Source organism: Chionomys nivalis, chromosome 5 (assembly GCF_950005125.1).
Source record: "Chionomys nivalis chromosome 5, mChiNiv1.1, whole genome shotgun sequence".
In the NCBI taxonomy this organism is placed as follows: Eukaryota; Metazoa; Chordata; class Mammalia; order Rodentia; family Cricetidae; genus Chionomys; species Chionomys nivalis.
In genome coordinates, this window is record NC_080090.1 from 84,112,841 (window position 1) to 84,127,152 (window position 14,312).

A 14,312-nucleotide genomic window follows, 5' to 3' on the forward strand; every position below is an offset into this window, starting at 1 on the left:
ATAGGTTTATCCTAAAGGAGTTTTGGTTGGTGAAGATGCTTTGGCGAGGGTCGGGGAGAACTTACATAGCTTTAATTTTAATAAACAAAAACTTTTTCAAATTATAGGAAGATGGGTGTTTTGCAGTATAAGTTTTGACTGATGTAGTTAAACTAATTAAGATGTTAATGATTATTCTACTTTTAGCAGTCACATAGTTGGAGGATACATTGTAGTGTATTGACCAGAGAAGACTGCTCGGACATGGGTGTAAGCCAATAGAAACTCTTTATTAGCCAGCCGGCCATTGACAACGTGTCAAGACTTTCTCAGGATGAGCTTTGAAGCACTAAAACCATGTTCTGGGTTGATATACTTCAGTTAAGAAGAACAGTTAGTCAGAGACGGAACTACAGATGCAAACAAACAAGGTCCGTCTAGAGGCTTTCCCGGAACTACGGACTTTGATAGATCAGGCCAGTTTTAGTTTTGTCAGGTTAGGTACTGTCTGCCTGCTGAGCTTTACAGCCTGCATGCAACTTCCATCCTGGAGTCAGCTGTGCTAAGGTCTGGGGCCTGTTACAATTTCTCACTAATTAGGTAAGCATGCACTTTACCTAAAGAATTAAGCATTTGCTGCTTCCTGTAAAAGACTCTAAAGAGCCTGGCAATGATGGTGCACGCCTTTAATCCCAGCGCTCGGGAGGCAGAGGCAGGCGGATCTTTGTGAGTTCAAGGCCAAAATGGTCTACAAGAGCTAGCTCCAGGACAGGCTCCAAAGCTACAGAGAAACCCTGTCTCGAAAAAACAAACAAAACAAAAAAACAAAAAAAGTCTCCAAAGGAAGTGTTACCCTCACAAGAAAAAAATCAGTAAAACACAAGTACAACAGTTATATAAGAAAGTAGTATTCAGTATCCTTTTTGTTTTCTGGAACCTCCTACTATGGAGGCTTATATGCTTGCTTGCTTATTTATTTATTTATTTATTTATTTATTTATTTATTTATTTATTTTTGAGACAGGGTCTCTTTTGCCCTAGGTAAAATCACCTACATAGAGATCGCTTTGAACTTCTGACACATCTGCCCCCACTTACCGAGTACTGGAACTACTTGTGACCATACCTGGTTTATACAGTACAGGACTTTGTGCATGAAATCAGGTACATCCCTAGCCCTGAGACTGAATTCTTGCTGAAGTTCAAGCATATGTATATGATGGCTCATTACTGATACCTGGCAGGATGAAGCAGGAGGAAAAACATGGGCTTGAAGCAAGCCTGATATCTCGACGGCTTGAGCTATAGAGAACCTGTCTAAATAAACAAAAATAAAGAAAGAATGAAAGAACACACACACACGCACACACACACACACACAGAGATAGATAGACAGAGAGAGAGAGAGAGAGACAGAGAGACAGAGAGAGAGACAGAGAGAGAATGCAAAAAGAACAAAGAACATGGCCAACATCTGGAAGGTGGTCAGAAGGATCAGTATTCCACACTCATTCTGACCAGGTTGAGTAAATGAGACTCCATCTCAGACAAAACAAAACAGAATACAGTCCCTCAAAGTGTAACACTTTTTGTCCCTGAAATTCTATCTCACCTTTAAAGTTCCTTTGGGAAGCCAGTGTTTTGGTACAATATACAGCGATACTGAAAAACAAAGCTGCATAGCTGTCATTTATTGGGACATAACATTTAAACAGTGCAGGTGGACTGCAGAGAGAGCCGAGCTGATGGTTAGGTAATCTTTCCTGACTTATCTGCTTGTTTGTATTTGAGATAGTCTCCTTCAGTAGCTTAGGCTGGCCTCAGACTCTTGGATCCTCTAAGATTATAGGTGCATGTCATCATGTCTGGCTCCTACCTTATTTTGATATCAATTTCTCTTTTATTCTTTAGGCAGAGTTCTATTTAGTAACTTTGGGCAATTTCAATTATCAATGGGAAGAGGTTCCATGTTGACAAATTACCAAGAAAATCTCATTACTTAAAAAAAAAAGTTTTGGGGGGCTGGTGAGATGGCTCAGTGGTTAAGAGCACTGACTGCTCCTCCAGAGGACCTGGGTGCAATTCCCAGCACCCACATGGTGGCTCACAGCTGTCTGTAACTCCAGTTCAAGAGAATCTGACATATACCAATGCACATAAAATAAAGTTAAAAACAAACAAACAAACAAAAAGTCACTAAAAGAAGACAATGGAGCTCTGGAGAGATGGGCTAGTGATTAAGAGTGAGTATTGCTCTTGCAGAGGTTCCCAGCACCTACATCAGACAGCTCACAGCCATCTGTAACTCCAGTTCCAGGGGACTCTGATGCCCTCTTCTGGCCTCCCAGGGCCAGCACATACATACAGGCACATACATACACATAAAAGAAACCTTTTTGAAAAAAGTTTTTGTTTTATTGAGACGAAGTGTTATATAGTTCAGGCTAACCTGGGGTTGCCTAAGAAACCAAGGATGACCTTGAACCCCTTTGCTGCCTGAACTTCCCAAGAGCTGAGAGTACAAGTCAGTACTCCTCCTCCCTCCCTTTCTTCCTCCCTCCCTCCTCTTCTCTCTCCCTTCCATTTTTTCTTCCCTCCCCCTCTTTTTTTTGATGGGGAGGGACTTGAGACAAAGTCTCACTCTTTAGCCCAGGCTGACCTTGAGGTAACTATGTAGTCTAGGCTGCCCCAGAACTCCTGTTGTAGTGGGAGCGGCAGGGCTGCGTCCCTGGCACCCGGCCGCCCGCATGGCTAGCTTATGCCCCGAAATAATTACACGGAAACTGTATTCTTTTGAACACTGCCTGGCCCATTAGTTCCAGCCTCTTATTGGCTAGCTCTTACATATCGATCTAACCTATTTCTAATATTCTGTGTAGCACCACGAGCTGGCTTACCAGGAAAGATCTTAACCTGCGTCTGTCTAGAGTGGGAGAATCATGGCGACTCACTGACTAGGCTTCTTTCTCCCAGCCTTCTGTTCTGTTTACTCCACCCACCTAAGGGTTGGCCTATCAAATGGACCTAGGCAGTTTCTTTATTATTTAACCAATGACCTTCCTCCATCAAACTCCTGGCAATCATGTCAGCCTTCTTAGTATTACAGATGTGAGCTGCTTAGACCAGCTTATTTCTTCAACATATGATTTCTAGTTTATTCCAATAAAAAATGAGAAGTGGGCAAGTGTTCTTATGTTACACTTATGTAACACATATTCTCTTTATAATGATCTAATAATTTTCACATTTTTGATGAAAAATTTCAACCACTCAGGAATTTTTATGGATCTTTAACAAATGCCATATTGAAAACACTTTAAGTAAAACTGTAATATTGTATGTGTATGCATGTTTTTCCCCATGTACATTCACAACTAATACATGTTAATAAAACTAGATGTTAAACCAGGACATGAATTCTAGTTCTTCTGATACTTTATGTTTAGTCCTCTCTTATAGAAAATAAGGCTAATTACGGCTGCTTTTTCACTCTTCAAGTGTTTAGGGAAAAATTAATTAAGGGAGCTAAGTTTAGTTAGTGGTCACAACAATAATAAACTACGATTCCCAAAATGCCTAGAGAAAGAGGTTGCTGCTGGAAGGGGGGGCAGGGGAGATAGTTGCCGCTTCAGGGTAAAGGTAAAAGTGCTGGGACCAGCAGCAGAGAAGGGTGCTTGTCCTTGACTGATTTTTAATGCACCCGCAGGGCCACAACGTGCCCTTAGGCCAGGTTTCTTACTACAAGTCCCGTGCTGACGCGGGGCTTGAGCAGCGCCTGCGTGCTGAAGCTAAAGGAGAGAGTGGGCGGTGCTAGTAGCTGGAGGAGTAAAGATGGCGGCGCGGGGGCCTCCGCCTTCATTTCCCGGCTGAAGCCCTCCGAGGGAGGCGGTGGCGGCCACTCAAGGCTACCAGCATTCTGGTGGTGGTAGTTTTGTCAGCAGCTGCGGAGGCTCGAGCCATGGCGGAGCTGGAGCACCTGGGAGGGAAGCGGGCAGAGTCGGCGCGAGCGCGGCGGGCGGAGCAGCTGCGGCGCTGGAGGGGCTCGCTGACAGAGCAGGAGTCCGCGGAGCGACAGGGCTCGGGGCGGCAGCTGCAGACAAGACGCGGGAACCCCAGGGTCCGCTTCGAGGATGGTGCAGTCTTTCTGGCTGCCTGCTCCAGCGGGGACACGGACGAGGTGAAAAAGCTTCTGGCAAGAGGTGCGGACATCAACACTGTCAACGTGGACGGTTTGACAGCCCTGCACCAGGTAGGACTCCCCCTTCGGTCTGCTGGGTCTTTTGCTTGCAAGCCTGTGACCCTTCGACTGCCCTACCTGAAGTATTTTAGTGTCATCGTAGAGCCCTCTTGCAAAGACCATGCCACTTCAGTCAACTCATGTACATTCTTGGACACTTCCTTCCACCACAAATCTTTTTCAGACCCTAGGGTTAGGGTCTTTACCCGAAGGACTGGTGTCACCCAGGTGACTGGTCAGTGTTTGTATTTCCCTCCACCTATTGGGTTGTCATGGTGACTGATGATTTGGTCCTTGGTGTTATCTCCATAGATTAGTCCTCTTTACTTCTGTCTTCTGCCTGTACCTCACGTCGCTCACGCTTACACTTAGTGTCGTTAGCCTGATAACCTTTTCATAAGCTCAACTTTCTATTTGTGTGGCCCAGTTATCAAAACATCTTAGGACAGTTGAGAAATCTCAGGAGGGGGTTAAGACGGGCGGCTCCTCTGAAAGGACACTTGTTTTGCTGATGTGTGGTTTGTGCCTTCTCCAGGCCACCCTTAGAACACCCTTGACCTCATTGTTATGGGTGTCTCAATTTCTTTGCAGCAGTGCTACTTCTGGCAGGGACAGAATTATTTCTGTCTGGAACTTATGGAATAGACTTTTAGTTTTATTTCTGAAGCCCTCTATAGAAATGGTTATCTTAAACAATAATATATATATAGTCATTTCTTTATATACATATACACATATATATGGATTTCAGGTAATTGAGAGTTTGATAATAACACCTGATTTCCCTCGCTTATGCAACAATATTCTCTGTATACTGACTGTCGTAACTCCACCCTCTCTCCCCAGTTGAACTTCATCAGTTATTTTGGTGAGCTGAGAGCTGGGCACCCACTTCTCCTTCCTTCTTCCTTTCTTCCTTCTTTCCTCCCCTTTGAACACAAAACCTCATGTAGTTCAGGTTGATTTAGAACTCCCCATGTAGGTGACGATGGCCTTAAACTTCTGATCCTTCTGTCCCTATATTCCTAGTGCTGGGACTGCCGGTCTTTGCAGTGCTGAGGATCAAGCCTAGGCCTTTTGCATGCTAAACAAGAACTCTACCAATAGAGCTACATCCCCAGCTCTTCTTTCTTTTCCCTTTCTTTCTGTACAAAGTGAATGTATTCACATAAGAATTCATTTTTAAATAATAATTCAAGTTTCCATTAAGCCCCTCCTTAAATATATTTAGCTAATAGCTTAAAATTGTTCTTATTGCTCTTCATGTGGAAGGAAATTCTCCTCTCCATCCTGTTTTCCTCAGCACTCTACTTAAAGTATTATATATAACAACCAGTGTTTATATAGTACTCTGCTGTTTAAAATGATTTCACGTGTCTTCCCTCATGTAGGTCTTGGTAGTGTTCTTCTGCAATGGGTATAGTTGGTAATAATGTGACTCCCACTCTACAGACGAAACAGAAACCAAGGGAAGGTGTGAGTGTGTGAAAAGCTAGGAAGGAGAGCAGTTGCCTGTGAAGTGTGTGTGTCCGTGTGTCTGCGTGTGTGTGAGTGTGTGAAAAGCTAGGAAGGAGAGCAGTTGCCTGTGAAGTGTGTGTGTGTCCGTGTGTCTGCGTGTGTGTGAGTGTGTGAAAAGCTAGGAAGGAGAGCAGTTGCCTGTGAAGTGTGTGTGTGTCCGTGTGTCTGCGTGTGTGTGAGTGTGTGAAAAGCTAGGAAGGAGAGCAGTTGCCTGTGAAGTGTGTGTGTGTCCGTGTGTCTGCGTGTGTGTGAGTGTGTGAAAAGCTAGGAAGGAGAGCAGTTGCCTGTGAGTATTGATTTTTCAGTTTTGAATCACAAGCCCCATAGCCCCCCGAATAAGAAACTAGATATAAACTGTGGTAGAAACTAAGAGAACTACATTCAACTTTAAATAAGATTTAAATTAAACTTTTGAACTCTTTGGAAGGGTGAATTCTCCATACTTGTTAAGGGCAGAGGTCAGCTGGATGTCTTGTTCAATCATTCTCCACCTTTATATTAAGTCCTATTATTATTTTTAGTATAACTCTGTAACTTTGTTGATTGTTTTTATTTTGGTTAGTGTGTGTGTTTGTGTGTATGTGTATGAGTGCAGGTGTGTGTGCCATCCTGTGTGTGTGGAGTTGAAAGGACAGTGCAAGTTTCTCCTTCCATTGTGAGTTCAGGGTTCAGGAGATGGAGCTCAGCTGGCAGGCTTGCTCAACAAGGCTGTTTACCAGCTGAGCTTCGTTTCCTTTAAAGTGGAGGATGAACTGAAATACTCAGCCTCCTGACTCCACATCACAAGTGCTGACATTATAGGCATATGGCACCATACCTATTGGTTGGTTATTTTCACTTTTATTATTTATTTTTTAAACATTTTTTATTTGTGTGTGTGCACGTGTGTGTGTGTGTTAGGAAATTCAGGTCATTTCCAAATTGCTACAAATGTTTTCAGAATTTCATCATATGATTTAGGTTGATTTTGAATTTGCTATCGTCCTAATTCAGCCTCTTGACTTCTAGGATTATAGCTGTGTTTCACCTTGTCTGTCCTAAGACTATATAGGTTGTAACATTCACCCTTTGGTTGAGAGTTCTGCCTCGGGTGTATAACTTCCACCATTATGAACACTACATTATTATTACCTCACAGTTCAGTCCTTCCTCCCTAGAGGAATCATAACCCATGAGAATCCTAAGATACATGCCAACAGATACGAGTCTTGCTTGGAACATGATTCTGATAAACTTATTCGTTTGCTTTGTTCGAGACAAGGTTTCTCTGTGTAGCCCTGACTGTCCTGGAGCTTGGTTTGTAGACCAGCCTGGCCATGAACTCACAGAGATCCGCCTGGGTCTGCCTCAAGCGTGCTGGGATTAAAGGCATGTGCCACCACTGGGCTGACTCTACAAAATTTATTTTAAAAATTTGAGAACAGGGAAAATTAAACACTATTGACCATTTTATGATTTTAATCAGGAGACTCTTGGGACATCCACTCTCACTCCTCTTTGTCCTATGATAACCCCCCCCACACACACACACACTGTCCTCTGTCATTTGATATTTGGATAAACTAGTGAAATTGTGATTGCTTTTACTTAATGTATATTTCTTAGAGATATTTGCAATTTTCAAATTGAAATACTTGTAAATAGAATTATATGATGTCTGTAATTGGCTATAAAAGATCTATATTGGGTTGGGTTGAGGGACTTATGAAAGGGACAAATTTAGTGTTGAATTAATTATTTGAGAATCATCAAACCATTCTATTTTTGTATTTTTAAGTATCCCATAATAAAAAGCCTAAAAAAATGGGCTAGCAAAATGGCCCAGTGTGTACAGGTGCTTGCTGCCAAGAGAGCAGCAAGAACACACATGGGTAAGGAGAGCACTGACTCTCACAGCTGTCTCTGAACTCCACTCACATGAGAGTGCACATCACAATAAATATGAAAAAATATCCTGTAAGAATTGTGAATAAAGTCGCTAATTCAGGTATAGTATATGGACTGTTGAAAGGCTTGTTGTGATGCCCAAGAGTTTAGTGTGGGACATATGTGCAGTGTGATGATGCTGACAGCGGAGCACAGTTTCCCTGCTGTGTTCTAAGACCTGTCTGTCCACGGCTTTCTTCACTAGGGCCTTCTGTTTGCTTTGCAAGTGCTCTGCCCCGACCCACCGTGTTCAGTCTGCTCTGTTCCTCTTATTTTGAAACATTGTTCAAAATTCCAGTTCAACAATGTGATTTCTTAGGACCAGAGAGATGACTCAGCTGTGGAGAGCACTGGCTGCTCTTCCAGAGGTCCTAGGTTCAGTTCCCAGGACCCACATGGTGGTTCACAAACATCAGTAACTCCAGTTCCAGGGGGTCCAACACCCTCTTCTGACCACTGTGGACACCAAGCTTGTATGTGGTACATAGACAAAATACTCAAACACATAAAATAAAAATAAACCTAAAAAAAAAAAAAGATTTCTTGGCCTCATGACAAGCACTAATCCATGTTCCACAAAGTAGTGAAAAGAAACTTGAAAGTCTTACAACAAAACCCCCAACACTCAGAAAACTCTGGGCATGTGAAAGACACACACCCTGCCGGCCTCTTGAGGGAGAAGATGGGTAGCGTCCACACTGAGTGTGGCAGCTTTTAGGCAGCCAAGTGTGGGCAAGTGATGGGTTTGTCTCCGAAATGGAGCTGACATTTGGAGCATTCATATGGAAATTGGGTTGGCTGGTTTCTTGTGCTCTTTGAGGTTGAGGAAAAATCTGCTTTTCTAACTGAATGTGGATTTTACAGTGTGTTGTTTGGTTTAGGAGCTGTGCCCTATTTATGTGTAGTCATTTCATGTGAGGCAATTTATGATTTTTCTTTTTTTAATTTTAACTTCTTGGCAACATTTGTTTTAAGATTTTTGTTTGTTTGCTTGTTTTTTTAAAGTTGGTGGTGACAGAAGTGTGAGATAGGACTTTAATATGCTCAGACAGACCATGTAGTGACCTGCAGACAGAAGTGTGAGATAGGACTTTAATGTGCTCAGACAGACCATGTAGTGACCTGCAGACAAAAGTGTGAGATAGGACTTTAATATGCTCAGACAGACCATGTAGTGTCCTGCAGACAGAAGTGTGAGACAGACAGGACTTTAATATGTGCTCAGACAGACTGTGTTAGTGTCCCATGGATGAAGCTTCAATTTTATGAGTTGCTTCATATTGACTTTTCTTCCCCACATTGAGATTGCCTTGACAGTAAATAACATGAAAAATGAGGGCGGAAGAACGACTCACCTCATTATAAATCACTCGGGGTAATGGACAGTGATTGTGAAGAGTGGCCAAACTGCATCCAGCTGTTGAGGGTCAGGTCACCTGCTAGAGAGCTCCTGTGCGTCATTAATGCGTGTTAAGTCAGCAGCTCTAATTTGGCTCCCAGTCTCTAACCTCACTCACAAACACACAAACCATAACAATAAAACATAAGTAGTATATAGCAGTATTACGTCTCTTCTATTTATTTAATTGTGGATTTTTTTTTTTTTTTTTTTTTTTTTTTTTTTTTTTTTTGATTTTCGAGTCAGGGTTTCTCTGTAGCTTTTGGTTCCTGTCCTGGAACTAGCTCTTGTAGACCAGGCTGGCCTCGAACTCACAGAGATCCGCCTGCCTCTGCCTCCCGAGTGCTGGGATTAAAGGCGTGCGCCACCACCGCCCGGCTGGATTTTGTTTTTAATGCAGTGTCTTCCTACATAGCCCAGGCTGGCCTCAAACACATGATTCTCCTTCCTCTGTCTCCTGAGTGCTAGGATTACAATTGCAGTGGTTGGTAATTCTCAGAACAATCCTGTTACTGTAGTGGCATTTCAATTATATTTTAATAAATAAAGACTGCCTGTAGATCTGAGAGTAAAACAGTCCCACTGGTCAGCCTTACAGACCAGATTATGGTAACATGCACCCTTAATCCCTGTAGCCATAATGACACGCACCTTTAATTCCAGTAGCCACACTAGTTGCCATAGAAACTGGGTGGTGCATGCCTTTAACCCCAGCCCTAGAGAGGATTATAAAATGGGAGGAAACAGCTCTCAACAGACAGTCTCATTCTGAGATTCTGGAAGGCAGGATAGCCATTTCAGACTAAGGTCGAGGTAAGAGCCAGTGGCTGGCTGTTTTGCTTTTCATATCTTCAGGTTGAACCCCAATTTCTGACCCTGAGTTTTTATTAATCTTGCTTCAGTTACTGTAGTGGGCAAGGGGCATATCTTGCCAGGCCAGTGTTTATTGTATCTCTAGGGTTTACAGTTGACTGGTACTGATTATTATCAGTCACTGCCCCCGCACCATTAAACTCCCTCACACCATTGCCATGCATCGAGTTTTCTAGCACCATGAAAGCTATCTGGTAGGAATGAGGCCTCTAGGTTGGTATTGCACTCAAGCAGGTGACATCTCAAGCAATAGGGTCTTGTTTGTCTGTTTTTTCTCTCTATGCAGTCCTAGTTTCCTGGACTCACTGTATAGCCCAAACTCACAGAGATACTCCTGCTTCTCCTTCTCAAGCTCTGGGATTAAAGACATGCACCACTGTACAAGGCAGGCAATAGGTCTTATCCTCAAGTTCTGGAGAGTAACCAAGAACAGTGGCAGTAGCCTGTAATGTTTGGGGGTGGGGTTATGGGATCCCTGCGGGTCAGCATTTTGAAAATAGGTAGTCCATACCTGGCTCTGGACTTTTATTTGATAGCTAATAGCATCTGAGAGAGTAGCTATTCCCCCTACTCCCCAATATATGGTAATTCCATTTTAAACCTTTTTAAAAAATATTGTATATGTGTATATTTTGGAAAGTAAAGTAGGTTTCTGTATGGCATTTTTTAAAAGATTTTTTTATTAGTGTTCTGCCTGTATATATGTCTGCAGACCAGAAGAGGGCACCAGATCTCATTACAGATGGTTATGAGCCACCATGTAGTTGCTGGGAATTGAACTCAGGACCTCTGGGAAAACAGCCATCTCTCTAACCCTTCTGTATAGCATTTCTAAAGGTCTTCAGTGTTAATTATCCTTCTTCATACTCCTTTCTCTACCTTATTCTCCCATCCCCCACACTACTTATCTGTTTCTTCTGTTCAGAGAGGAAATCAGGACCCATGTGTCAAAAAAGGGGTTTCTTAGATTTTTTTCTTTAAGACAGAGTCTCACTATGTAGCTTTGGCTGGTTGGCCTGGAACTTGTGTAGATCAGGCTGGCCTTTAAGTAACAGCAGGTGCCATTATGCCTAACAAAGATTTATTTTATATATATGTTTTGTCTGCATGTATGTATGTGCCCCATGTGCCTGTGTGGTTTCTTCAGAGGTCAGAGATGGTGTTAAATTCCCTGGAACTGTAGTTCTGATGGACAGGAGTCCCATGTGGATGACTTGGTCCTCTCCAAGAGTAGAGTAGTAGAGAACTGCTCTTACCTGCCCAGCCATCACTTTCTTTTCATACCTTTCAAAGGTGAAAGAAAATTTCACCAAACAAGCCTGAAGCCAGGCTCTCTGACTCCCAGGGGGAAGCTGGGAAGGGGGTATGAAACCACCAATACCTGCTTTGATATAAACTCTCTTCCTTGGGTAAGAAACCCTGGCTTTTGGCAGTCTGTTAGCTAGAGAGTCACAGTGTCTCCAGTAGGGTGTCTGCTACAAGTATTGCGGCTTGAATAGCAGTTGGTTTTTTTTTTGGAGGGGGGGGGAGGTTCGCTGCAGAGTTTCTCAGTAGCTATGGAGCCAGACCTAGAACTCATTCTGTAGACCAGGCTGGCCTCGAACTCAGAGATCTGTCTGCCTCTGCCTCCCAAGTGCTGGGATCAAAGGCGTGTACCACCACTGCCTGGCTAGAATTTTGTTATTTTTGTTTATGTTCTGAATAAGATTTCCCTCATTTTGGTTCCTAATCAATTTGTAATTATATTAGGAAGGCTGTTTCTAAAAGTTAGCTGGCTGCAGTGTTCCATGCCTATAAACCCCAGTTCTTGAGGAGCATGTAGGAGGAAGATTGTAAGTTGAAGTTGGCCTGAACTGTGCTGGTTACCGGTTTATTAAATCTTAGATTTTGTGTGTTTGCTTTTGTTTTGTAACAGGGTCTCACTATGTAGCCCTGGCTTAGCTGGAACTCACTGTGTACACCAGGTTTGCCTTGACTAGAAGTCTGTCTTAGACTTCTGTGTGCTGTAGGGGTTACAGGCATCAGTCATCATACCTGATTAAATCCTGGATTTTCCATTAGTTATTACATCAATTAGCTGTGATGTTTTTAAAAACTTAATGCACGAAACAGTCCCACACCAGTTTGGGATTATAAAGGGGTTATTTATTTGAGGGGGGAAAACTTACAGAACACCGTCTACACGACCAGGAAAGGAGTTTAGTTGCCGGAACAGGAGTCCGAAGCAAGAGATGAGGGATGCTGCTGCTTTTTAAAGAGAAAGAGACCACACCCCAGTGGGCTGGTATCTCAAAGGCGTGGAAGGCACTCCTGCAGCAGCAAAAACTTAAATGTTTTAACTTTTGATGATGATCACAAATTTGCATACTTTTCAGCCTATGCTTTGTGTTATATCTATCAGTATACGTGCATATGTGTACACTTGTGTACAGAGGCCAAAAGAGGGTGTTGGCGCCTGTTGTTCACAACTGTCTGTGAGCCAAACAACTACAACTACCATTTCAGTTGTGGGTGTCTTGCTAAAGAGCATCCTAGCTGGGCTTGTTGACTGTTTCCTTCCCCTAACAGAGAGCAGAGAGGGCCACCTGAGCATCCAGTTGCTTCAGACTAATCTGTTGTACGCAATTCTGCCCCAACTGCATGTGGCCTCTGGGAGGGGCAAGAGTGGGAGGGGGAGTACTTCCATCTATGTGGCTATGGGAAAACCATCATGCCTGCTGGGTAAAGACTTTCTGGCCTTGCCTTTTTGGGAAAGAGAAATTACACTCCTGTAAGTAACCCTTCACCTATGCTCTGTAAGGAAGCCCAGTAAACTCGTTGGTTTTCCAGAGTGATCTCTGGTGGAATCATACTTTTGGTTTATTGTTGAGACCTTAGGAGGAGGGGTAGACCTTGTTTATGTTTCTCACCTAAGGAAGAAATTTTAGGAACACTCCCCTTAGAGCTGGAGTTTAAGGCACTTGTGGGACACCTGGCTTCACTCTTACCCATTGAGTCATCACTCCAGACCAAGCCCATGCTTTTAATATCATTTAAGAAATGATCCAAGTGTTGGAAAGTTGGCTCAGTGCTTAAGAGCACTGGCTTCGTAAGATTCCCAGCATCCATATGACAGCTCATAACTGTCTGTAACTCTGGGTTCAGGGAGTCTGACACCCTCTTCTGACCTCTGCAGGCACCAGGCACACATGGGCTACATGTACATACATGGAAGCAAAATACTCAAACATGTAAAGTAGTGAAATAAATATAATAATCCAAGGTCTTAAAGTTTTACAGTTGTGTTTCCCCCACCAAAAGTTGCATAGGTCTTTAGGCCTTTGTGTTAATTTTTATGTACGGTATGAGGTAGGGGACCAGCTTCATTCTTTTGTACATCTGTGACCATACATCTTTCCCAATACCATTTGTTGAAATTACCCTGGTTTTGTTTTTATTTTTACTTTGAGACTGGGTCTCATATTGTAGTGTAGGTTGGTCTGTGAATTGTTTTGAGATTGGGTCTCACGGAATTATTATGTGTCCCAGACTGGTCTTGAGCTTTTGTCAATCTTCTTGACTCGACTTAGCCTCCAAGTGATGGAATTATAGGTATGAACCTCCATGCTGGGAAAAAATTGCATTTATTTATTTGTTTTGAGATTGGATTTCATATGGGATCACTAAGAGAATAGTTTTGAAACTGCATTTATATTATATTCTTGTAATTTATTTTGCTTCAAAGTATTTGATTTTTTTCTTAATAATTGGTGTTTTTTATTGGTTGGGCTTTTTATTTTAATTCTTGAGACAGGATCTTACCATATAATTTTGACTGGCTTACAACTTGTTTTGTAGACCATGTTGCCCTTGAACTTACAGAGACCCACTTACCTTCGCTTCCCAAGTTTTACCACTCTTAGTAATTGATTCTTGTTTTAGATTTTATTGGTTAGACTTTGGTTAGCTGGGGCACATAGGGAATTTCACTTTTGATAGCATGTTCTTATGTGTTTTAAGACCAAGAGAACTTAGGAGGAGAACACAAGTTAGGTAGAAATGCTGGTTAAAAAATTTGAAGAGTTTGGATCCTTAGCATTCTCTGGAGTGTGTTTGCGTCAGGAGTGCAGCTCTGAGGAATAAAGCAGCTGTTGCTGAGAGTTCTTGAGACTTAAGCCAGTTTGTGAGTAACAGCATTGGAGTCAGGTGCACGCAAACTGAAACTATGTATTGACTGAACTGCTAGAAATGTGGGAAGGGTAGTGAGGATGGGGCAGACCTTAGTATAGCTTAGGGCCTGTGCATAAACAAAGTCTTTATAGCGAGACAGTACAGCCCGTGACAGTTAAGGACAGTTAACTTTTATCATTTTTCTATATAAATTATGCTTGAAGTTGTTAA

General features: G+C 42.6%; 1 protein-coding gene across 3 annotated transcripts in view; it reads left to right on the forward strand.

Moving 5' to 3' along the window:
- The first annotated feature begins 3,797 nt into the window (after positions 1-3,797).
- Positions 3,798-14,312, forward strand: part of Ppp1r12b (protein phosphatase 1 regulatory subunit 12B) — a 209,717-nt gene continuing 199,202 nt past the window's right edge. For all 3 annotated transcript variants that reach the window (XM_057769525.1, XM_057769521.1, XM_057769522.1), the window contains exon 1: positions 3,798-4,228. In XM_057769525.1, coding sequence (XP_057625508.1) covers positions 3,938-4,228 — 291 coding nt within the window. In that variant the 5' untranslated portion in view covers positions 3,798-3,937. The remainder of the gene's footprint in view (positions 4,229-14,312) is intronic.